This window comes from Leptidea sinapis, chromosome 34 (assembly GCF_905404315.1).
Source record: "Leptidea sinapis chromosome 34, ilLepSina1.1, whole genome shotgun sequence".
Lineage (NCBI taxonomy): Eukaryota > Metazoa > Arthropoda > Insecta > Lepidoptera > Pieridae > Leptidea > Leptidea sinapis.
Window position 1 is genome coordinate 1,106,341 of NC_066298.1, and position 26,909 is coordinate 1,133,249.

Here is a 26,909-nt window from a genome sequence, read left to right on the forward strand (position 1 = left end):
CGCTGTAATAGCCTATACGTGTCTAAGTCCTGACCGCTGAATTTTGGACGTTCAACATATTTGATCGCGTTCAAGAGCTGTCACTGTCGTTATCGTAATAGAAACATTGTTAAATAACAATTCTGATTTTGTTCATACTTATCGATGACTTTTTTGATAGGCATTTGATATATTATATTGTTTATGTCATGTAAACTCAGTTTACGTCAAAACACTCAAAAGGTATTGGTGAAATCGCTTTGTGTTCAATCGAGATCAAGACTGACATTTGATTTATTTATTAAGCTCAGTTTGATGTGTCATTGGTGAAACCTGGACTAAGTCTATTGGCTAATCCTATGGAAGCCTCTTTGCATTTGTAATCCAGAGTATTGTCAAGAAACATGGCCGATTCCAACGGTTTTATCACCTCTCCGTTCAACAAAACACTTGCATCTACATTTTTGACATAGTGCCTGTTTATTTTGACATTTCTGAAACATTATATTTTATCATTTGTGACCAATATAAGTACTAAAAGATAAATAATTTAAATCATAATATAAATTTGCTGTTCTAATTAAGTGATTGAGCAGAAGATTTACTTCGTTTAAATAATATTACAATACAATTTGTATTTATAGTTGCCCGTTCTTATTATTTTTTTTTTTCTTTTTAGAAAATAGTCCTAATCAACATTATTGTTTGGGAGCATCACTATCTGCTGGAAAAAATTATTTCGTCGTAAGTAATTTAATGTATAATGTAATAAATATATAATATAAGTAATTTCCGATAACTCTCAATAAATTATTTAAAAAGCGTTGGTGTCGTTCCAATGTGTTATCAAACGACTTCGAAATGTTTCTCAATTCGTTAATATTTTTTTTTACTCATTTCGATTTCGCTGAGAGTTATGATCCGATTTTCGTGATTTCTTTAGTTTGGAAAAAGATTTGACATAGTTTTGCCCAGTAGTTTTCATTTTATGAATATTTTTGTTTTCATGGATGATGTTACTATAGTTTGTGTGCTGCTTTTTTAGGAGTTTTCATTTAGATTGATTATATATTAATATTATTAGTCCGTTTGTCGATAAGTGGGTCTAAGGCTACCTGTCATTCATAGCTAACAAACGTTCTTCAAGATATTTCAGTGTCTCACATGAACGTGAAATAGGGGATCTATATTGTTTAAGGCACGCGGAACCTTTCGTAGGGCTACCCATAGCTACTTAAAAAAAATATTTAATATATCACAATTAATAGCAGCGAAATCTTACAGTTTACCTCATTAATGACACTAAAATGTAAAAATAAAAAACTACGTTTAAAAAACCAACTTCAAAACCTGAAAAGTATAAAATAACTTAATACACTTATCCAAATCTTATACCTTTAATATTAATAAAATACTATTATTTGTATGTGCTACATATTGATAGGTTTGAAGCTAGTCAAATGTCGACACGCGTGACTTTGAGGGGGATAGCCTCGTCTAGAACCAAACAACACAAGCGGACAGGCACGTCCTTAAACCCAATCTATACGTAGCACATCCAAAAATAAGGTATTTTATTAATATTAAAGGTAATAAGGTTTGCATAAGAGGTGTATTAAATTAAATCTTTATTAAGTTATTTTATATTTTTCAGTTTTCGGGTTCATATGTACGTTTACTGATTCATTTTGCACCTAATTAATAACTGACTGCCCATTTCCATTTAAAATTTTATCGTAGTACTTGAACCGCAAAGTGATGGTGGTCACTTCATGGTGGAAATTTATTGTTACTTCCTCAGATCCCGACAACTTATATCAGCAAATGTCTATTGTACTAAAGTTCGAACCATAATGGCGAGACAGACCAAACTCGTCAATCGATTTTCAAATTATTGTATTTAATTTGGGAATAAAGTAAATGAAAGACAAAACGTCTAATCGCAAACCTCGTATCGATCTTCGGATCCGAAACACTTTCGGAATAGGAAAATGTACGATTCATCAATCAAAACTTCGAATTTTGATTTTGGTAATAGAGCTCCAGGTGCTTCTGAGGAGATCAAGATTCATAAGACATTGCACCTCTGCTTAAGTTGATATATAAGTTGTACGACATAGCATTCTGGTCCGACTAGAGAAGTGTAACATCTTTAGTGGCATCTAAGATAAAAATCAGTACAATTTTTTATTCCAAAAATTAAATTTCGTCATGTTTCTTATCATTGATTGTATTTTTGTTTCCTATAACTCATATTACATTGCACAGATACATACATACACTCACGCCTTGTTCCCGTCGGGGTAGGCAGAGACAATAGTATGCCACTTGCTTCCATCTTTACAAACCTCACGCGCTTCCTCTACATTCATTACTCTTTTCATACATGCTCGGCGGTTGCGGGTGCTTCAGATCTTTCCTTTTCTCAAAACGTCTCCAATTTGGTCTTGCCCGCACACACTTACTTGCCTTATATATTTAATGCGTTATTCTTTCGTCTCAAATTTGCTCCATTAATTACATTTCAATCCTTCTTTAAACTGTTATAGACATGCGCTTCATTATTAACGAAAACGGTAGAATTGAATGAAGGTGAAGACCCTGTATTTGGAGCCTATGGTACATGCTTCTATTCTAATGTGAACAGAGTGACAGAATATAAGGGACTCCTAAAACAGTATGAAGAGAACATGAATATGGGTACACCAATCGTACAGGAAGCAGGTGAGTAGATAAATATATTTTTATTACAGCTACACAATTATGTTTCAATTTATTTTTTCAAGGCTTAGGCCCTGAATTACTAGTCTATTTTCCTTTGCGTTTCAAATCTCTCTAGTTGAGAATGTACAATAATAAGCCATGTCTGCTGTTGCGTAATTTTATTGGAGTTCCTTTTCTTTCTTTTCTGAATGTACAGAAACATTTTCACCTATTAATTTGATGTGGAAACCTGTGGTTAAACGTACCGTACTCAAGATTTTCAACGATTAAGCTGTCGTTTTAAACAGATTGATGAATATGCATGGAATAATAACGCTCAGAACGATAGTTTCATTCATAGTTCCTGTCAATAAAGAAGTAACATTATAATAAATGTGTGCGGGAGCGTCACGTACTTACATTCGCCAACACGCACACAGACAGCCAAATAATGTTGCAAGTGAATAGACATTTCCCTAAATCAGTAAATTGTGACAAATAGTAGATTATACGTAATAAGAAAGAAGAAATAAAATATAAATTAAGAATTTATTAAAAACATCACGTATTTAATTATTGTTGCAACAATTTTTGGAATGTCAGTAAAGAAGTTCTTTAGAATGGTTGTTAGTTCTTTAGAAACTCGATGAAACGAGAAAGCGAGACGATAGAGGCACCGTTCCCAGCTATATCCGAGGTTTTCTAGGATGCAGAGAACGAATTTGGGATAATTTTTGAATTCAAAGATGGCCGCCATGCAAAATTATGATTTCAACAATATGGATATCGTATCCGAGGTTCTCGAGGGCGCAGAAAACAAATTTGGGATCATTTTTGAAATCCAAGATGGCCACCGAGCAAATTTATAATTTCCACGATTATAGTTCCATGTGGCACAACAATTTCTGAAAGATACCTATAAGTTGTTTGGCATTAGGGTTATCATTATATGTTGGCACATGAACACTAGTATGGATTGGTGCATATGTTAGATATATTTCAGATTACCTAAGTCACTGAAACAAATAATATCAAAACCTAGTTGGCTTCAAATAAGAACAAATATAGTGACTACAAAACTGGAAGTTTTGGAAGGAATACTCTACTATACTCTACTATACTGGTCAGGAGCACACCTCTTTTGCCAATTCACACGTCACTAATACTTAATGTTTTGGTAATCATATATAACTACTGGTAGACTTACCACTATAACTTGAACGTCCACAGTTGTCCAGGCGATTGATCGATCTTAGACCTTTTTCAATTCTTTTTAAATTTCTATACTTTTCGTGAGCGTCGATGCGGTTACGCACGCGGCCATTAAGAGTTTTTTTGACAGTCCGCCAGATGGCGCACCTCACGGATGTGCATGTAAGGAGGGAAAGTTTGAAATGGATTGAATTTATGGCTTGAAATATTATCATCCTCTGGAACAGTAATTTTTGTATGAGGTAGTTCCTCCACTTCCCAGAATCGCTTGACCATTTCATCAATAGAGCAATTGGAAGCGAGTAAAGAAGTGGCACCCGACATCTGTGAACTGGCAACATTTGTTGGACCAGAAATAATCCACCCAAAAATACTGTGCAGAGCCGCTGGATAGCCAGGTTTGGAGTTCAACCTCTGCCCATCATAGATATGATGAAACACTTCAGCGCCGAGGAGTAACATTAAGTGTTTTTAATAATTACGAATCGTTTCGGGAATTGAGCAAGTAGGCATTTTAGAAGTGATGCTATCAATAACAATAGGCTTAATATGGAGCTGTGGGTCATTCGAATTACACGGCCGTATGGAGCATTGAGTCACTCCTCTCACTTGACACACAGTATGTTGTCCAAGTCCGGCCACCGTAGTGTTACATCGACTCAACTGAAAACCAAGCTTCCTTGCGCACTTCATAGTTATGAAACAATCCTGAGCGCCGCTATCGATGAGCGCCCGAACCGGCTGCAACGTGCCAAAAGCATCTTGCACGTGCACTACTCAAGTGCCGCGCAGTACCACGCACGAGTCGCGAGGCTGTCCCAAAAAACGCACGTATTGGCGTGGGTGCTGCTTGGACTGGTGGCTGCCGCAGTCACTAACGAAGAAGGGTTGTCGACGTGAACTAACGTGTGATGATTACCTCCGCATATAAAACACTTCATTTTAGAAACGAATTTATCTACTGAGTGTTTACGTAAACAATTAACACATAACTTGTTTTGTTTTACTAAGTCCAACCTAGCTTGTGAACCTAACGATTGAAATGTGGGGCACTTGTAAATACTTTGCGCTGCACCACAATGAAAACATTCTAATGATATCAAGCTTTTAGAATAATTAGATTGAGAAGTGAGCGCAGAACGTTTATAATTCTGCGCCCACGGTGAAACTGTTTTCCGCCATAAGATTGAGAAGGCCGCGAACTAACACTAGAAGGCTCATTCGCATTCGACGTGTGATAAGAAGTTTCTAAGACTTTGACATAGTCTTGAAGAAACTGCATTAGATCTTGAAAAGTAGGTATATCTGACTTATTTTGGCACTCGAAGCGGTGTCGCGTATTATTATCAAGTGCGCGAAACGCTGAGTTAAATAAAATAAAGTCACCTAAATCGTCTAGCTTTAAGGCCTTGAGGGCATTGACCGACTCACAAAGAATATCAGTATACGTCTGCAATTCATTAAGATTAGGATTTTTCAAACATGGATATCTATTTATTTGGTCTAAATACGTCACGGCTAAAATTCGTTTATTTTGATAACGCTTCACAAGTTAATTAAAAACCAGTTCGTAATTGTCCGACGTGACTTTGACCTGTTTAGCGATCCCGAGTGCAGATCTCGATAAACAAGACAAGAGATAATGAAATTTAGTAATCGGAGCAATCGATTTATTATTATGAATTAATGTCGAAAATGTATCATAAAAAGTTTGCCAATTATTAATTTTACTATCGAACCTAGGAAGTTCAATTCGAGGTAACTTAGCATGTACGACCTTTTCCGCGTCGGACATGGATGCGTGGTGGCAGGCCCCCGTGGCGCTCGCCTCCACACACTCGTGCGCCCCCGTTTTTGACGGCTCCGGGCGCAGAGCGGACGCAAAACCTAGCACTTCATAGTACAAGTCATCGAATGCAGACATCGCTTGCATGTCGATGGTGTCTTCAGGATTTAATAATAACTTTAAACTATTTATTTGTTCTGTTAAAGTTAAATATTCTTCACGAATACTTTCAAATTTAGAAAATCTAGCATTAAATTGGCTTATTAACGACTCGTTAGGTTTTTCTCGAAATTGAACCGACAAATCTAATATAATTTGTATTGCACGAAAAACATATTCACGCTGTGACGTTTACATTATAAACAAATTCTCTTCTTTAGACATAATGACTAAATATAGATGTGTACAAGCAACAACAACAATAATAACACTGCCTAACGAAATGAAATAATATCTATTAATATCTAGCAAGTTATATTTGACCTACGTAACAGTAATCTAGATTAGTTAGTACATAAGTAATATGTATCTAGTAAATGTTTATATTAGCAGTCAGTTGTAGTTAAAGAATGCGACACAGTATTAATCTACCCTCAACTTGCGATCAGATATTTGACCGGTAAAACGTTTCAATGCACAAACAAAGTTACCGATGGTATAAGACGACGAAATAAGAATGTCATTCTGTCTGAGTAATATATGCACCAAATACAAGCATTTAATTTAAGCGGGTTATAATTTAAATAAATGAGTTACTTTCAAATAAACCAAAATCAGTATAAGTAATATCAGTGCTTTTAATAAAAAATAACACTTGATATAATAATATTAGTTGGACTGTATATATATTAAGTTAAATTAAAATAATATCCTTGGCTCGAATGGATCAGAATTTATGTTGGCACATGAACACATGAACACTTGTATGGATTGGTGCATATGTTAGATATATTTCAGATTACCTAAGTCACGCAAACAAAGAATATCAAAACCTAGTGGGCTTCAAATAAGAACAAATATAGTGACTACAAAACTGGAAGTTTTGGAAGGAATACTCACTGGTCAGGAGCCTCTTTTGCCATTTCACACGTCACTAATACTTAATGGTTTGGTAATCATATATAACTACTGGTAGACTTACCACTATAACTTGAACGTACACAGTTGTCCAGGCGATTGATCGATCTTAGACCTTAAATTTCTATACTTTTCGTAAGCGTCGATGCGGTTACGCACGCGGCCATTAAGTTTTTTTTGACAGTTCGCCAGATGGCGCACATCATGGATGTGCATGTTAGGAGGGAAAGTTTGAAATGGATTGAATTTATGGCTTTTAGGACAAGTATAAGAGATTGATCTGAAGCCGCAACATTATAACCACCTCGCATACGTAAGGCCCCAAAAGAATTTTTCACCGCATTCATCTTGGATTTAAAAAATGATGCAAAATTCGTTCTTTGCACCCTCGAGAACCTCGGATTCAATACTATATTGTTGAAATAATAAATTCGCGCGGCGGCCATCTTGGATTACAAAAAACAAAATGATGCGTAACCGAAAATCTTGACTTTTTCTATAAAATTTCTCTCATATGGCGATAAATAATTCTCACTTCAAATACATACCGACGTATTAAGAACCTTCTCCTTTTTTGAAGTCGGTTAAAAACAGTGGCCGTTAATGATCTCACGATCCCAACTTTTTCCAAACATATTATGGTAAATTCAGTAATTTAAAAGAAATATTTATAGTGACTATTCAAAGCGCTTAATGTAAGCCTAATTAAATTAAGATTATTTGACTTTGACTTTGAATACTTATAACATCATGTGGCGTCGTACATTAGCCTTCTTTCAATATCTATCAATAAACACAAAAAAAATCGAACTCGTGGTATATAGTACTTTCATAGCTGGCAACATATTTTTTCAATGGAGTCTGTTTTGTTTACAAAATATTTTGCTGTTTTGACGAATGTATTAGCTTAAATTAAAAGTTGTGAAATAGTATTTAGATGTGAAATGTGATTTTCTTATCATAATTTTTAGTTGAAGTCGCTTCGTGACACCCTACCACTGCACAGTTACTAATTTTTCAATTAAATTTCGCGCACTGATTGTCCTGGAAGTTGACAGAATGACACTGGAAACGTATGTGGTCATAAACGGCCACATTGAAACTGCTTCATTTCGCTTGGGCCTACTCACGTTCTAAGCGTTATTATTCTATGTGAATATGGTGTTGTCGTGCATCGATTCAGCAGTTTTTTTTATCCATTTGTAGTCGTCATGATCCACTTTATATTAATACTACGATTATTACCGTGTCGGGAACATTGCTTCATTTTGTTAAATTAAAGTTATAGTATTTATAGCTATACATATCTTTATAATCGTTAAAAGGGTATCTAATTACCTTTGTTTACAGTATGTGTGGATTGTACTCAATAACTCTGGTGGTTTTTTTTATTATATTTATTTTCTCTATTAACTCTTAAGTCATTAAGTATTTAACTTGAACGTATTTGTTGCATAACTTTATATTGATTGTAATTAAAATTATTTGTAGAATGAAGAAATTGATTTAAAAGAGTGGCACTGAGATTCACTGAGCACCATTACTCGTATAGTTTTAATGAGAATTTCCGTGATGAAGTTGCGGTAAAATGGAAAAATTTATAACTTTTGTTATCTTAAATGACATATTTTTAACCTAAACGAATTGATTAATATTGACTTGATTTTATAACAGGTAATTAGTTAATAGGGTAGTTGATAAAGGGTATTGATATCAACAAATATTGACATATTATTCATTCATCCTAAAAATAAGGCAAAAATGTTGTTATTATAAAAAGCGAGATAAAATCATTACAATCAAACGAAGGATAAAATGCTAAGTTAGTTAGTATATAGATACGCCAGTTAGTGCTTAGGGCTGCTGCTTCAACGAAGACAGCAAGCGTCTCAAATATGTTGGTCGATACTTTTAATTTTATGTAGTCATAACGTCTGTAAAGCTAGAAAGGTCAAGTCGGCAGAATCACTCGTAATATATCTCAAAATTTTGTGCTATTTAGTGCTAATAACAGATATTTGGTGCTGTGATAGGGGAACTAAAAATGAGAACACTGTTAACTTTTCATTAAGCTAGCAGTGTACCATCGTGACTAGAAGGTCAAGTCGGCAGAATGTCTCGTTTTATATCTCAAAATTAAGTGCTCATTTAGTGCTAATTTAGTGCTGATAACAGATATTTGGTGCTGTGATAGGGGGACTAAAAATGAGAACACTGCTAACTTTTCATTAAGCTAGCAGTGTATCATTCGTGACTAGAAAGGTCAAGTCGGCAGAATCACTCGTTTTATATCTCAAAATTTAGTGCTCATTTAGTGCTAATTTAGTGCTGATAACAGATATTTGGTGCTGTGATAGGGGGACTAAAAATGAGAACACTGCTAACTTTTCATTAAGCTAGCAGTGTACCATTCGTGACCGCGTTATGATACAGTTGGAGCGAGAGGCACATCAGCTAATAATTTAGTGCTCAATTAGTGCTGCCTGTACAAGCAAACAGATTTAAAAAAAAATCAGTTTTTAAGTATAGATAACTGCTGAGTTAACGATACGAGCAATCCTACGACCACGACCTAGATGTATATAGATATTTCGCCACGGTCATTACAGTTGCCGTGAAACAGCGGTTATCACGTATGCTTTTTGAGCAGAAGGTCCCAGGTTCGAGCCCGAGGTACGTCTTGATTTTTTTTAACTTCTTTATTTTTTTTATCACTTTTTTTATTTAGTTTCATATGATAAGCATTTTTATTTAGTTTCACCTGTGCCGTTGTCTGTCTGTAATCAAATATTGCAAGTTAAATTTTACTCACTTCCCCTTTGCTTTTTTTTAAATTAATTTTATCAAAAATAACCTACATATTACTTATACTTTTTTACTTACATTCTTGTTTTTGAAATATTAATAATATGAAAATGTGTCAGTCGACAGTTGTGGTTCATTCAACGGTTCATTCAGTGCCATCTTGTGTTAAAATATATAACTACTATAAATAAATTTTCCAGTTTCTTTACACTTTTTTGGATCACTTAGTGTATCCAAAAAAAAGAAGAAGGGCCGAAAATACTTGGTGCAAATGATTCTAAATTTCCACTAATTTTGGCTGGCAATTTCAACATCAACTTCGCTGAATAAAAATCAGAGCGGTTGACAACTTTTCTTTCGAAGATATTGAATTTGAAATGAATCCACAACAAAATATGGGACCACCATTGACGCGGTATTTTCCAGATATTTACATATCAAGTCTGAAACTAATGTTCCTTATTTCAGTTACCGTAAACCTATAGTTTAAATGATAAATATTCTTGAATAACCTACATGTATTGTAAGATAATAAAAATATTTTGAACAATATTAACTTCTCATTTAATTAATATAAGAAAAAAAATTGTTTTCTTATCGGTCACCACGCTCAAAAAGTGTAACTTGAATTAATATCAAATAAAAAAAACAAAGGAAAAAAAATACTTTAATTATAATTGCATAAGTTGATAAAAAATGCTATGCAATAGCTTTACCGCGGCATTCCCCGAGTGCAACTCCTCTTTTTTTTAACACACACACACACACACAGCGGCTACATCGCGAGGGGAGTAAGGGTAGTTTTCTGTTACCTTATAACGTTGAGATCTGATGAAAGGTTTACCGGTAGCATTAATTGAGCACTAATTAGTAACTCTTTTCTATACTTAAATCTCAGTCATCTATACTTAAAAACTGAATATTTTTTTTTTGAAAAATCTGTTTGCTTGTAGAGGCAGCACTAATTGAGCACTAAATTATTAGCCGATGTGCCTCTCGCTCCAACTGTATCATAGCGCGGTCACGAATGGTACACTGCTAGCTTAATGAAAAGTTAGCAGTGTTCTCATTTTTAGTCCCCCTATCACAGCACCAAATATCTGTTATCAGCACTAAATTAGCACTAAATGAGCACTAAATTTTGAGATATAAAACGAGTGATTCTGCCGACTTGACCTTTCTAGTCACGAATGGTACACTGCTAGCTTAATGAAAAGTTAGCAGTGTTCTCATTTTTAGTCCCCCTATCACAGCACCAAATATCTGTTATCAGCACTAAATTAGCACTAAATGAGCACTAAATTTTGACATATAAAACGAGTGATTCTGCCGACTTGACCTTTCTAGTCACGAATGGTACACTGCTAGCTTAATGAAAAGTTAGCAGTGTTTTCATTTTTAGTCCCCCTATCACAGCACCAAATATCTATTATCAGCACTAAATTAGCACTAAATGAGCACTAAATTTTGAGATATAAAACGAGACATTCTGCCGACTTGACCTTTCTCGTCACGATGGTACACTGCTAGCTTAATGAAAAGTTAGCAATGTTCTCATTTTTAGTTCCCCTATCACAGCACCAAATATCTGTTATCAGCACTAAATTAGCACTAAATGAGCACTAAATTTTGAGATATATTACGAGTGATTCTGCCGACTTGACCTTTCTAGCTTTACAGACATGTAGTCATAGTATTGTAAATATAGTTATAAGATTTGATCAACGAAGGAGAATTTATTTGAATAAAAAGTGCGCCTATTGAAATTTTTAATATGAAAAATAAACAGATCTAATACATGGTTTTAGTAAGAGTTCATATTCAGCTTCATCGCCATGGTTCTAATAAATTTCAATACTATTTTTCATTAGAATGTAAAATAATATAAATTTTGTTGGTTCGAGTTAGTATTGTTGTTTCAATAAAAATCAAAAAAAAAAAATCAATAAAAAAAGAGTATAAGTTGTTATAAATGATTTTTTTTGTATTTATCCATTGAACTGCCTGTTCTGTTGCAGATGATATTTACGGTGGTGTTGGGTGGACCACTCTTCAGGATGATGCTAATAATTTAACATTGTTTGCTAAATCAGCGCTGAGCAGTAATATTGAATACGCGGATCACAGCTATTCTCTAACGGATTCTGTGAAAAAAGCTGATTTGACAGGGATTAGCAGGTCACTGATGTACATAGGTAACGAATATTTCATGACTAATACTGATAATTTGGACAAAGCCCCCTCCTACGGATCTCCTCATTTCTCTTTTCCGGACGTCTTCTGGCTGATGATGATTGATAATTTTCTTTGAGTAATTAAAATATACGTGACCGAGTTTTTTGTCACTATCCACAAATATACTGTTAATCTAAAATAACGTGTTCTAGGAGAGCAAAACAAAACCCCAAAGTGCATTGTGGTCCTATTCCCACTGAACATTTTTTATTCCATATTATTTTTGTACAGTTGCATCTTTATGTCAAAATTTGTATTGTATGTACAGCTTGTTAATTATGGAAAGCAATAGAATAGCCAATGAGCGCGCGGATTACACAATAACCACTAATTACCACCAACCATGCTGAATTGCTCCAGTAGATGACAAATCTTACTCTTACGAGATAAGGGAGAAGTGTAAACCACAATTAGTTGGTAAATTCCTCAACAAACGCACCTTGGATGTACACAAATTTATATATAGGATAACTGAAATATTTGAGCTAATGGCGTGTGGTCTCCGGTGTGCTTCACGCAACCCTGAGGGATGGAGGCGTTTACAAAGAACTGTGTCCGTCACAGATTTTAAATTTACTTAATTTTTCACAATTATATTTTGTATTTCTATACATTTGCAAAATAAGGCCAAATCAACATATTATGATATTCATCCATACCCTTTGACAACAAAAAATAATTACGATGGGAAGACTACAGAAACAGTCTAGTCCAAATATTACGAGGGGCTGCTGAAAATCAGTGTTGTGTTGGTGCCTTCTGTACGGCGGCAGGAAACATAATATTAGTATGCTGTAAAAGCAATTTAAACGGTGGAGATTAATGGTTTTTATTTTTATAATATTCATTTTTATATAGGACGCGCTCTAGCAGCAGGCCGGTTTGTGAAAGGTTATGGTACCGTGTATGCTTTCAGTATGAACAACAAATATCAACGTGGATCGGTGAGTGCAAATAAAAACCTTGAATTATGATTAATTTATCTGATATTGACTTTTATGTATTTATTTATTTGTTTTAATTTCAATCTATAATATAAAATAACATTTCAGATTGCGTTCTTAGAATATAAACCGAATCAGCATATTCTAAAATTGCTAAAACTTAATGATAGGCCATTGAGAATAGATTCGCCATCTGAAGGAGACATATTTGGAGCCACTCTACATGGAGTGAATATCTTGAAAAGTGATATATATGACGAGTTACTAGTTGGTGCGCCGGCTCAAGATTGTCTTGATAATGGTTATGATGTCGGTGCGATATATATATACGCGGCATATGAAGGCGAAGGGGTGAGTAAAGCATTACTCAAAAGAAGATATTATGTTTCAGCTTATAAGGCGCCACCTCCACGAGCGAGTACTATTATCTTTATGCCATGTATCTCTATACAATTATGTTAGTACTTACGTTACTAGTTAAAGTTCAAAGCGCGCGCCTTCACTTTCGTTGCGCCTTTCAGTTTTGTCTGTTTGAATTCATAACTGACGGGTCCTGCGAGTGCCCGAAACAGTAACATCGCCAACTGATACGCGCACGGTCCGAGACTACACGGCTGCGACAGCAGCGGCGTCGCGTCAGCATCCGCACAAGGGCAGGATGTCGACGTTTGCTCCTATCCCTACACTCACTGTCTCTCTGTCGAATGTGGCGAAGAATGTAAAACGAGCCCTTGTGTGCGTTTCCATAGTGATTCACGTCGATATGCGAAATAATCATCGTATTGTGGAGATTGGCCGGCAACAGTAGGGCGGACTTGTCGCGTAGCAGTCATTCGTGTAGGTAGCGCTTTAGACCTGAAATCATCCTAGGACGAAGAGCACGAATTCAAGAAATATATTTAAGCTTCTTTAACAAAGAACGCTTACTATAGTTTAGTAGATTTATATAGAGGATACACGGTTCTTGTCTAGTTCTGCGCAAGCCACTTAAAATAGTATGTATTGTTTAAGGCTAACCAATTATGTTAATATTATTTAAATGTGGTCTGGGAGTTTCTTATCATTACTTCTCACCATGTCAAAGCCCGTTTACAAACTTAAGTAGCTTCGTGAAGTTTACTAAGTTTTGTTACAATATATTATGTGATGTTATTGTCACTGCCTATTAATAAATATATATCAATATCGAATCAAAATCTATGATGATCATCTAACATCATTATTTTTGTTTTAAGATCATGTGAAAATTTTATTATTTTTAGAAAAGTTCTCGTTCGCCAAAACTTCAAATATGTGGAGTTACTGATGGATCAAGGTTTGGCACTGCTATTACTTCATTTGATCTGGATGAAGATTCAATTCCAGGTTTGTATTGTATATATACTATGTATGACATTAATTATATAAAATATTTATTTAAGCAGTCGATTGACTGGTTTAATTAATTATATTATAAGTTATGATAAGATATACAATAATTAGTAACGCGATAGACAAAAATAAAAAAAAACTTACCTAAGTTTGTAGGCAAGATCTACAGATACTACCATAGGAAGAGGAATTTATTTTATTGGTGTTTAAGGTCCATGTATTAGATGAGAGTAAAAGGTCATAAGAACCGCCAAAAAAATAGGGACACTATAAAACCTGATGCCCTATTTATGATTAGTATGATAGAAGGAAGGAGGAGGAAGGAATTTTAATCCGTCGTTCATTGGGTCATCTAAAGTAAATCTTCACAATGTGTTTGTTCAACTCTCTTGTCCTCCAGTCAATTTCCTAATATGCAATTATTGGGGTTGAGCAGGATATCAACTGTTAATTGGATCCTTTAGAATGTAGATGCAGCCATGACCCGAGAGTGAAACAAACATACCAATATTTACGGACCGTACGTCATGCGGACGCTTGGCTTAGTTGTTAAGAGCGTTGGGACCGTAAAACAGTACCTAAATTGTATTTAAAACATAATTTTTCAGAGATTATTGTAAGTGCTCCTTATGAAGATAGTATGGGATACGTGTACATTATGTCTGGTGTAGAAATATCACAGATTTTGAAGCGAAAAAAACTAGAGACACAGAAGAAAATATTTTTAACCGAGCTGGTATTTACGCAAAAGATAAGAAGTGGAGTATACAAAGGCTTCGGTTTCAGTCTCCAAATGGTGAATAATATTGATGAAAATGGAAAAAGCGGTAGGGATAGCGAAATATTAATCTTATTTTTATAAATATACACATTAATAATTACGGAATCCATTTGCCAAAGAAAGAAAACTTCTACATTTAGCAATCAAGCTAAAATACACAGAATGGTTTTTATTATTGTATACCTTTTAAATTGATTAAATCAAGATTACAAAAGTAATTTTACTTAGGTATTCTTACCGCACGTTGCAGAAAGCATATTTAAAGTTAATGATTCATTAAACATAATACCGTCACTTTCTTTTTCATTTTGACAGACAAAGACATAACTAGCCGTTATGTCTTTAGCAAACTATACTTACAGAGTGTAACGTGGACTATTTTATTTTCAATAAAAGCTAGAGATCCCTACAAAAACTGCATAAGGCGCTATAAATGTTGTTAATGTTTGTGGGATGAGAAACATACTTTTGATAATTAAATGAACCATGTTGTAATAGGTCGGGTGTAATAAAGTCACCCGCAGGGCATTTTCCGCTCTTAATATACCAGCTGTTTTAGACCTGCCGCGATGGCAAGCGTCATGATGGAATGACCCTGGTGGCTAGGGCACGGGGAACGGCGCTGGTGTGATACGCAACTTGCGTTGACATTCTGGCTCCTTCTCCAAGTCCAGGTTACAACAGTTGGTGCTTGGGGCTGCTGCTTCGACTGCCGAAGAAAGCAAACGTCGCAAATATGTTGATCTCAGTGAGCCATACATCTTTGTGCCCTTTAATTCACTGAGAGGAAAATGTATAAAGTACTATCTGCGCACCTCAATAGGGCTACTGGAAATTCAAGCGCTGGCAGCTATTTTGATCAACGGACCAGCCTAGCTATCCAACGCGGAAATGCTGCCTGTATGCTTGGTACACTTCCCGTAACGATAGTTTTAATTTAATGTATTATACAAATCTTTTAACTATATTTACAATACAATAATTAGATAAAATTTTAAATATCATTACGGGAATCGTACCAAGAAGACTGGTACAATTTCCACGTTGGATAGCTATGCTGATCCGTTGGCCGAGATAGCAGCTATTTCGGCCAACGCATGGGTTGCCAGTAGACCTATTGAAGTGAGAAGATAGTACTTGGTACATTCTCCGTGTCTCTGCGCCCCACGGGCTAAGTGTCTCGACACCAATCGGCACAAAGATGTAAGACTCAAATGTGAATGTAATAATAACTTAAAGACTGAGAGTTCATAGTATGTATACATAATAATAAAATTTTTGTACTATTTTTATGAGGCAGGGTTTCAGGATTAAAAAGGTTTATTTAAAAAAATAGCAAGTTACTCAAATGTATCCATCTATTTTTAATTTGTTTTCGCTCTATCAAAATGAGTGAATCTTATTTTGATTAAGAGTAGGAATAAATATGTATAACAGCACTGTAGCTATTGTTTTTTATTTTTAAGCTTTGGCGGTCGGATCTCCTGGTAGCGGTCGTGTGATAGTATACAAAAGCATCACCCCTGTATCTCTTAATGTGTCTTCGCATCTGTATGGCATAAAGGTAAATAATGCATATATACACATACTGCCAAATTCATTATAAATAATTATCCTATAAATTAATTAGCTACTGATTTGCCTGTATTAACAATATCATCATTATCTGTGTCTCTCTGTTTTGATTTATTTGATATTTTGGTATTTGTAAATACCGAGTATATCCAAAAGTACTTAAATTAAATATGAAATATTTTTGTTCAAAATAGAATTAAAAATCATCTATTGAAAGTCAAAAAATACCACCCATTCTAAAAGGTATGCATACGACCTGAGAAGAACGGGCGCAACAAACTCAGCGGGTTTCTTTTTTTTTATAAAAATATGGTTATAAAGTAAAACCGTACAGTAAAATTTATTATTTAATAGCCTGTGGGCGGTCGCTCTATTCCCAATCAGTAGAGTCGGAGTGGAGTTTTAAAAAAGGCATTTATGTTATAGTACCTTTACCACACAAGAGTTTTTTAACAATTCTTTTGAATTTCGTAAAACATTTGTTTTCAACATTATCTGGGATCTTGTTGTAAAAGCATATTCAACGCCCCACAAAAGACTTACTATCTCGACTTAGCCGAGTAGTAAGCATTATAAGTTTATATTTGTTTGTTACAACGGCTTAATCATACTACAATAAAGCCACAAGCAAAAGGCTGATAAAAAAAATAATTAGGTTCATACATAATAAACAAGAAAAACAAAATAAAAAAACCATCTTGCAGTACATTCATATAATTTTTTTTGACTTCTTTTTGAAACATAGGGCAGAGTGCCGAAAAATAGCTATGCCAGCTCTTTTAACCAAATTGTTGTAGGCGATAACTATTCTACACAAGGGGGTTGTCTAGATTTGACTACCGCCGCCCACATTCTCTTGCAACACCAGAGGAATCACAAGAGCATTGCCGGCCTTTAGAAATAACAAAATTGTGTAACTAATTTGTCATGTTTAATAAATTCGCTTAATAATAACAGCAGTTTTAATCTGTGCCTGAATGTTAGTTTAGTGTTGCAGCAAAATAATGTCTAACATTTGCAGCCAAAGTTTGATTGTACCACTCGGTAGCTAAAACATTAACAAAATCGCAAGGCTTGTTATTAGATTTAATTCTATTTACTTTCAGACTGTACGGGAAAAGGACGATAATTTTACTGTTCGTGTGGATGTAAATTTAACATATCCACTTAAGTCCGATTTGACTAATGCAAGTAAGTTTTATTTAATCTCTAATGATTTATATACCACTAGTTGATGCCCGCGATGTCGTCCGCGTGGGCGCTTAATTCTGTATCTGGCGTGATATTATGTTACCTATATGTTGTTTCAACCTCTTGTTCATATTCATGAAAATTACGGGCATGGAAGGACATACATACAGACAAACCGACAAACAGACAATAACTCTGTAATCTACTTTTTTGGAATCGGTATTTCATAGAAGACAGAGCAATTGTATTATAATATTATATAATTATAGATATTATTTATTATACCTTAGTCACCAAATTCATATAAAGTTTAGTGATTCATAAAATATACCTTAGGCGCTCTGATTACATTATTTGTGGGCATTGAATTAGACTCAACGTCAACTGTCACGCTCGGATATGTAACGCGCTTTCAGGTAAAGCATCACCACTCTTGCATAACATTTCACATAATGCCTTGCCAGTACCGGGAAAATCTCAAAACCTCGAGCGATTGCTAATTCCACGAGAAATTGAAACGAGTGTTGTTGTTAAGTGATCACCGCTCTCCACATTCTCTTGCAAGACTAGAGGAATCACACGAGCAATGTCAGCCTTTTAGGAAGATGCTTTATGGATGATGTACACGCTTTATTTGATGTTATCCATGTTGTTTCGTTCTGGAAACACTGCACAAGAAAGCTCATTACACAGCTTGGTTGTACGTGGTTGAAAACCGCACTGTAGAGGACGCCACATATCCACATGGTGGGGATGATACCCTTATTTGTGGCGTGTCGTGCGAAGGTGGAATTCGACGACAGGAATCAAATCAAACAGCTCTTCGAAACAATCCTCGTGGCAAATGCGGTAGAAGACGTAACTGAGAATGAAGCAATCTCTACGCAACGCCAAGTGAGCTAGATGTTCAAACAGTACTTGATATCCAAAAATTTGATCAGTTCTGATCTTTTGCTCTCCTTTTCCATATGAAATAACTCGAGTAGACTAAGACTGAAGGTGCGAGATCAGTCGAAACAAAATTTACCAGAGCTATACGCAATTTTAAATGTAATTTTCTTACTTGAAGACCAACTAAATATTTATATTTCATCAATATCTATGATGTTTTAACTTTTGTCGTAGCTTCTTAAGTATTTACTGTTTTCTTTTTTTTTGAATTGCAAACATTTTACAGTATATATGTATGTCAACTTATTACTTATTCCTGTTTAGAACTATTACTAATGGCTGAAATAAATGGAGATGCTGTCAGTCTTGATAAAAGTTTTATAACAAGAGATTTATCAGAGAAGAAAACTGAATTAAGTGTCAATTTTACAGCGATACTCGTAAGTATTTAAGTGCCACTACCATAAAATTCAAACTAGTCAGATCTGTTTAATACAAAGGTATACCTTTACGTATGTGATATATCTAACCTAGAACGAAGGCTTAAAGCTTATGCGTATATATAACCAGTGGGTAATTCCGACGTGCATTTATTCTGTTCTTTTTTTATATCAGTAATTTGTTTGTTTATTTTAGCAGTCAACGTCTTCTCATTCATGAGAGAAGCATAAAAAGTTTTACATAAACATTACACAAATGTTTTATAAAGATAATAAGGGACGAGACGAGCAGGATGTTCAGCTGATGGTAATTGATACACCCATCCAATTACAATGCAGTGCCACTCAGAATTCTTGAAACACCTTCTGAGCGGCACTACAATTGCGGTCGTCATATGCCCAGTAATTTCACTAACTACGGCGCCCTGCAGACCGAAACACAATAATGCTTACACATTACTGATTCACAGCAGAAATACGCGCCGATCTGGTACCCATAATCTAGGCAGCGTCCTGTGCAAAGGAGCCTCCCACTGGTAAAATGTAGGTCCTCTAGTAAAATATATTATTATTGAATGTTTCAGAGTACACATGACCGAGGCATTTATAAATTTAAAGTTAAAGCAATGGTTGATGAAGACGCTTGGAGGCGCAAAGGTAAAACTTAACGGAGAAACAAATAATTATATTAATTTAGGTAATACGTCATTGTCATCTCGTTAAGGGCCATGTCAGAGAAGGGCCTATATCATTTCTCTATTTTCTAATATGTAGTCTGCTTGAAAGTTTTATTTCATATATTTTTTTACTACTTTTCAATCTACATTGGCTTTTGCTAGAAATTGATGTTGGGTTTACAAAGCTTGTATAATTTTATTTATTTTTATTTATTCATGTATAGGAAACAAATAGTATTATGATAAATATTAACACTAACTAAATCTTAAAACTAGTATGAGTTCACCAGTGAAGTTTCCAACAATTTATACGACACTTTTAGTTAAAAAGTAACCAACGGTAAGATAAAAACCACAAAACAAAAGTAATACAAATTTACAACTAATTATAAGCTTTATAAGTTACACAATATAGCTTAATACTATAATGAATTAGTTACAAATGAGTTAAGTATTCAGAACAAAAAATATGAAGGGGTTAAAAAAATCAGTAATTATTTTAACTATCACAAACCAGTACTCTGAAAACATTTAACTTTTCATGAAATATGTCAATATGACTGTATGCTCTATTATAACAGCTACATGCCCGAATTATAAACCTGTTCTTTCAGTGTACTGTTCTCGCATAGGCAACATCTAATACATCTTAATATTTTTATACAGTTAATGGGTACACAAGAAATCAAAATTTGTATCCTGTTCTTATGACCACCACCCACTGGTTGAAATATTTTCTGGAATTTGAATGTGTCTTGTGCCTATTATTTCATTCGAATTCAGCTCTTTCCATTTTCTACCGTATGCTGGGGAAGGAGTGTTCGGAGGAGTTGTTCAGTTTATACTTAGCAGTAGCTGAATATTATATCTGCAAACATAATTTTTGCCTCGAAAACCCAATTTACGGCATAATCTGCCGTCTGCTGTGTTCCCGATCCGATACGTCTTTGAGACCTTCGAGCATACTGACACTGTGCATCATACCCATCTTTTATTTTTAAAACTTATTATCAGTAATATATTATGATGACAATGATTAGTGACCCTGTCTACTGATTTCGAGGTCCCGGGTTCGAATTCCGGTAGGTGCAATCATTTATATGATGAATATGGATGTTTTTTCCGAGTCATGGATGTTTATTTGTATTTATGTATGTTTAAGTAAGTATGTTGTATTAAATATATCGTTGTCTTGTACCCATAGTACTGACTATGCCTAGTTTTGGGCAAGATAATTTGTGTAAGAGTGTATCAATATTATATTAATCAAACAAAAACACTATTGAAACACCACACAACAATGCACAGATAATACACATTGAACTTTACACTATATCCATTCAATTTTCCTTATAAGACATACACAGCACTAATATTGCACAATATGTCAGCTGTATAGCTACAGATATACTGCTACAAGCATTTCGGTGACGAGATGTTACCCATCCAAAAAGTGGATATCTATATATTTTTAAATGCTTATATATAATTTTTTAATTACTTTTTATCGCGTGCGCCATTCCCATAAGATTTTCCCCTACCAAAAAGTACCCAACGTTGCTACAGAAGATTTCACTTCAAAAATTAAAATAGTTATGAAGTTTTCTCCTGTTGTCTTATATGATATTTTTGTTTGCAGATTACGATAATTCACTAATATCGTTAACTCCCTTGAGTATAACTGAAGCATTTGTTGAAATAACAAGACTGTGTACGGGAGAAGATTGCACACCAAAATTGTCTGCAGCGATCGATTGGTCCGGAGGGTAAGCTTTGTAGCTTAGAACATAAAAGTATTCTTCTTCTTCGTCGTCCCCTCACTGCTGAGGATCGTGACTCCGTAGCCTGTCCACAGAACGCCTCCATCGGTTGGGGTCGTTGGCCTGGTGCGGTGCTACGTTGACAGGGATACATATGTTCAGATATCTGATCCAAACTTACCACAACTTATGTCGCAAGGTGACGAACGCAGTTGTAGTGCCGCTCAGAAATTTTTAGTCTTTCAAGAATCCTGAGCGACGCTACATAGTAATGGGTAAGGCGTATCAATTACCTTCAGCTGAACGTCCAGGTCGTCTCGGCCCTTATTTTCTTAAAAAAAAAACCATCTCTTTGGACTTCGGCCTCTTAGTCTTTTTCCCTCTACTTTCCCCGATACTATCAGTATTTCGAGACTGTCTTTGCTTCTGCGAGCAGTATACCCTAAATATTTCAGGATTCTTTGTAGGCGAAGGACATAACAGTATTAAAATATATTTATTATTCTTTCTTCTTTTAATGGTACAGGCCTCCTGGCGCCATCTATCCTTATTTTGATCTACATGAATCCAGTTCACCATCGTAACTATTTTATCTTATCTTTATAGCTGCGAAGAAAATAATTGGCTAGTGCTAATTGACAATACGCGAATTCAGTAAGACCTTGATGATTATTCTTAGGGATACTTTGTCTTTTATCTGATATTGAAATACATTGCTGATTTTGTTTTAGAAAACAATACTATATGTTGGGTTCGACAAATAATGAAACAGTGGATGTCCGTATACGTAATGATGGAAATTCATCGTTTGAGTCTTGTGCTTGGATAGAAGTTGTCGGTGCTCAGGTATGTTGTAAAATATTATAACCATCAGGTTACCCGTACACTTGTTTCTCCTCCTCTGCCATAAAAATTGCGTAAGGGTCACCTGGTGGCATCATCAGCCCCCACGATCTGACACTGTCTTGTAACACCAGGGGAATCATATGAACCCTTAAAGTAATTACGCTCGTCACTTTGAAACGGAAGATGTTAAGTCATATAGCTTGGTAATTGCACTAGCCCGGCATCTTATGCAAATACATATATATATATTTATACAAATGTAAATTGCACCAAAATTTATGGCCTGTCGGGTTCCATTCGAGCAGTCTTACCTAGCGAGAGTTGAATAAGGTGGATGCTTCACTCGGACGATTGACAGTTGGTAATATTGGTAAAATTTGTTGTGTCTTTCTTATTGTGGGTTTGTCGACAGAAACTATTCATTTGTCCATATTACAGGTCCAAATACCTAAATGTGATAAGCCACAGGGTGCTTGGTACAGATGTAGTTTATTTCAATTCGACAGAAAGGAAACGGTAAGTTTGATACAATCTTTATGTGATAAATAAATGCTAGTATTTCGGACTTTGTGTAGATTAAACGTTTAAAGTAAGAATAAACGCACTACGGTAAATATTAGCTCATCATTTCTATGAAGTTTCAGTTCCCTAATAGTAGTACTAAAATGTCATACAAGAGGGGCGTAACGGTATTTTTTCATAAGTTTCGATGATACGAAGTAGAATAAATAGCAAGTGCTTTACACGAGAAAGATGAACAGCATCAAGGAAATGGTTAGGTACATGAAGCGTGGCTCGACAAAATATTTTGATGTATTTTATTATACAAATAATTTAATTAAGTACGAATTTGGCCTGTTGGCAAAAACAGGTTGGCGAGCAGTGTACATTTCATTTACATATTCAAACAACACAAACCTTATAGCTATATTTAAAACTCTATGATTACATTAAGTTTAAATGATCGTTACGGGTAAGTGTACCAAGAATACTGGCAGCATTTTCGCGTTGGATAGCTATGCTGATCCGTTGATTGAAATATGCGTTTGGGTTTCCAGAAGCGCGTAGATAGTACTTTGTACATTTCTACTGAATTAAAGAAATACAAGTTTAGTTTTTTAATAATTTTCGTATGGAAAGTATTAAGAAGGAAAAGGAAGCAAAATTTATTTAAATACCCAAAATTGTAGTACAATAGACTTCTATTGGATTGTTTCGACTCTTGTCAGCTTGTCGTGAGGTCACAGGAGGACTTCCTTAATTACTTTTTTTATTTTGTCTGACCTAAAACACAAAAAACTCACCTGATGGAAGAAAGACGCCAGAGATGAAAATAATATATAACTCCCGAGTCTTGAGTGTAAATTCCCAATTTGTATTGTTTGAATTCCAAAAAATGCTTTAATATTTCTATTTAATTTTTTTAGCGCCTCATAACGATAAGTCTGGACATGAGCAAGCCCTCGAGCAAAGAGAAGAAGTTGAGAGTCAGGGTAGAGCTGTTCAATAATTGTGTAGCAAAAACTGAGCCCACGGGGAAAGCAGAGCTCGAAGTAAAGTATCTGCTAAACCCAAACGAGGTTACTGTAAATAGGTCAGAAATTTATTTGTTTTATTTAATTAAATTTAATAGTTTTTACCAATGAGAGGCTTCTTGCCAGAACACAATCGGCGGCGCCTTTTTCTGATGTGAAATGGTAATGAAATGAAAGCGTTATTGTGTTTTGCTTTGAAGGGCCTCGTGTGGAGATAGTGAAAATACAGGGCAAGTCAGCCTCAACATATTCTTATCGTCACAAATTGATGAGTGCAAATGCGATGCCGCTTAGATAATGTAATGCCGTAATGGATAGGGCGTAACACATCAAGAACATATTTATTATTTCTGCCACCCCTCTGGAGGAGTTTCCAGAAACCTTAGCAACCCCTCTGTCGTTATTTAACTTATTTAATAATACGGCTTTATCATCGGTTTTATCGGTGTGGACAATTCGTAGGTCCTTCATCAGGTTGAGTGTAGTGCGTTCGCGATAACGTCCCGTCTCTTACTGCGGACTTGTCCTCGTAGTGCGCGGCTGAACAGGGCGAGGGGCGCGCGGGACTATGTCACTATCATTGACAATTGACATAGCGTCAGTGATACTGACATTGTGAGTAAAGCCGTATTAATAAATAAGATAATCATCTCTCTGTCCTTCCTAAAGACATCCAGGAGTGTATTTTTTTGATACCAAGATATTGAGCCCGGTAAGTTGCTACACCTGGACAATGCAGAAGTACATGCGCAGCCGTTTCATCTGCCACCATGCAGGCCCTACATGGTGGCAGAACCATGGTGCCCACGGTACACAGGGGGCTGTCAGCTATGCCTATATTGCAGATGTTTATTTAAGAATTTAAGAACCGGGGCCAGTTAGAGCTTTCGTTCTGTTTAAGTTAAATTCTATTGAGCTTACTAAGGTGATTTGGCAGATTGACATCAATGATGAGGAGGGCGTATCACTTACCATAAGGTCATGCTTCTCTCATCTCGTTTTCTATAAGTATAAGAATACTAACACATTTCTTAATGTCCCTATAACGAAGAATAATAAAAACAAGTAAAACATATATTTACACCCAAAGATTTATGGAGCCTCAATGAGAGGAGATAGATACAAATATATCTTTGATATAATTGTCGGGGCTGATATAGAAGGAATTTATTAACATCTGAAAGTCAGTGCAGTTATTCAAGTATAATAAGCAATTGTTATTAGAGAGAGCGATGCGAAGTAAAACAAAAAGAGGTGACAGTTAAATAGATTATGTTGGAATTAGTTTAGTCATGTAGAAAGGTTATATGAGATAATGAGAATATATTATGACAGTATATTTTGAAAGAAAAAGGTCAACCGAGGCAAATAGAAGGTCGTTGTTAAAATGTAAGTTCGTTATTATGGGAATTGAAGGACGAATTGAAGGATTTTACTGTAACGAAATCTTACTAAAAAATAAAGAATAATTTTACGTAACGTTATGCGAACCGATTGAACAGTTATAAATCAAAGTGTACCTACATTGAAATGAATGCAAATTTGCAGTTCAACAAGCAACCGGAACGTGACAGAAACAGACTTACAAAATGAAAATATTCATGTGATTGATGTTCATGAATCATATACGGTGAGATTTTATATGTTTATAGTATTAACTTTATTTACACTAACAACATTTTATTATTTTAAATCCTTGGAGGCTTTTTGTTTCAAATCTGGATCAGCGGATATTAAAAGGCAGTTACAAATTTAAAACTATAGAATCAGTCTGGCCATAAATACAGTCGAATTAAAAAAAAATGTTTGAATTTGGAACCTGTCATTCTTATATAAATATTTATCGTGTTTTCTCATTTACGCGTCAATCTGGTGAGTGGGGTATTAAAGAGCAACTATTTGATGTGTTGACATAACACAAAGTAGGTATGAATTTGTTTTTATGGAAAAGGAGGACGAATGAGCGTACGGGTCACCTGGTGTTAAGTAATCACCGCCCCCCACATTGCATCACCAGAAGAATCACAGGAGAGTTACCGGCCTTTAAGGAAGTATACGCGTTCTTTTTAAAGCTAACCATTTCGTATCGTTCCGGAAACACCACACAAGGAATTTCATTCCATAGCTTTGTAGTATGTGGAAGAAAGCTGCTTGAAAATTGTTGTGGAAGAAAGTTGATTTGAATCTTATAAACTAATATTTTGTATACAGATAAGTAACAAAGGACCAGTGCTTTGGAAATCTGCCATAGTTCAATTTATATCTGAAGATCGTCCATTCATTGAAAATTTCACGGTAAGTACCATTATTGAAAATGAATACAATTTAAAATAAAATATTAAAGATAAAAGTTTTCCGATTACATCAAAGCTTATGTACAAGGTTGTTGACGCTCAGCTTATAAAAAATTAACAGATTTAAGTTTCTGAATTGTGTAGATTTACTTTATATATTTATTTATTTGATAATCCTAAAGCGATAATATGCACAATTTAAAAATATATCAATTACAAACAAAACAAATCTTATGGCTATATTTACAATACTATGATTACATTAAATTAATTCTATCATTACGGGTAATTGTACCAAGAATACTGGCTGCATTTCCGCGTTGGATAGCTAGGCTAATACAGTAGTACCATTTTTACAAAATGCATATATGCATGAGTATCTACGTGAAGAGTGAAACGTACTTTTAGGATTCAACTTTATGAAATCGTTGCTCGAAGTAAGTACTTGAGGTGTTCGCTCATAGCCTTTAATAATGCCTTTAGGTGGCTGTTAGATCTGCCGGGGTGCCGCAAGGCATCTGGAATGTTTGCTGATGCATGTATGGATAGTTTAGATGATATAATGCGTACAAAAGCGGTCTTGGTAGGAGTAACAGCATCGAAAAGATGATTGCCGCTAGAGCTGACTACTGCTTCCAGAAACACTGGATTCAGTTAGCTCTAGGCTTATAAATATATTTTGTTCACAGTACTAACATATTTCATAAGAATTATTGTTACTATCACATTTACTAATATACAGGGTGTACCAGAAAGAATGGATAATCCTTGAACCCCGCATTACTTACTAACTTTGCTTCACATTCA

General features: G+C 35.1%; 1 protein-coding gene across 1 annotated transcript in view; it reads left to right on the top strand.

Moving 5' to 3' along the window:
- LOC126974855 (integrin alpha-8-like) overlaps positions 1-26,909 on the top strand; it is a 44,331-nt gene that overhangs the window by 4,561 nt on the left and 12,861 nt on the right. The window contains exons 4-20 of the mRNA XM_050822525.1: positions 659-723; positions 2,529-2,703; positions 11,581-11,757; positions 12,656-12,741; positions 12,850-13,092; positions 14,004-14,106; positions 14,721-14,939; positions 16,360-16,457; positions 17,575-17,659; positions 18,875-18,990; positions 19,575-19,647; positions 21,307-21,433; positions 22,159-22,273; positions 22,712-22,789; positions 23,701-23,867; positions 25,357-25,438; positions 26,020-26,103. Coding sequence (XP_050678482.1) covers positions 659-723; positions 2,529-2,703; positions 11,581-11,757; positions 12,656-12,741; positions 12,850-13,092; positions 14,004-14,106; positions 14,721-14,939; positions 16,360-16,457; positions 17,575-17,659; positions 18,875-18,990; positions 19,575-19,647; positions 21,307-21,433; positions 22,159-22,273; positions 22,712-22,789; positions 23,701-23,867; positions 25,357-25,438; positions 26,020-26,103 — 2,093 coding nt within the window. The remainder of the gene's footprint in view (positions 1-658; positions 724-2,528; positions 2,704-11,580; positions 11,758-12,655; positions 12,742-12,849; positions 13,093-14,003; positions 14,107-14,720; positions 14,940-16,359; positions 16,458-17,574; positions 17,660-18,874; positions 18,991-19,574; positions 19,648-21,306; positions 21,434-22,158; positions 22,274-22,711; positions 22,790-23,700; positions 23,868-25,356; positions 25,439-26,019; positions 26,104-26,909) is intronic.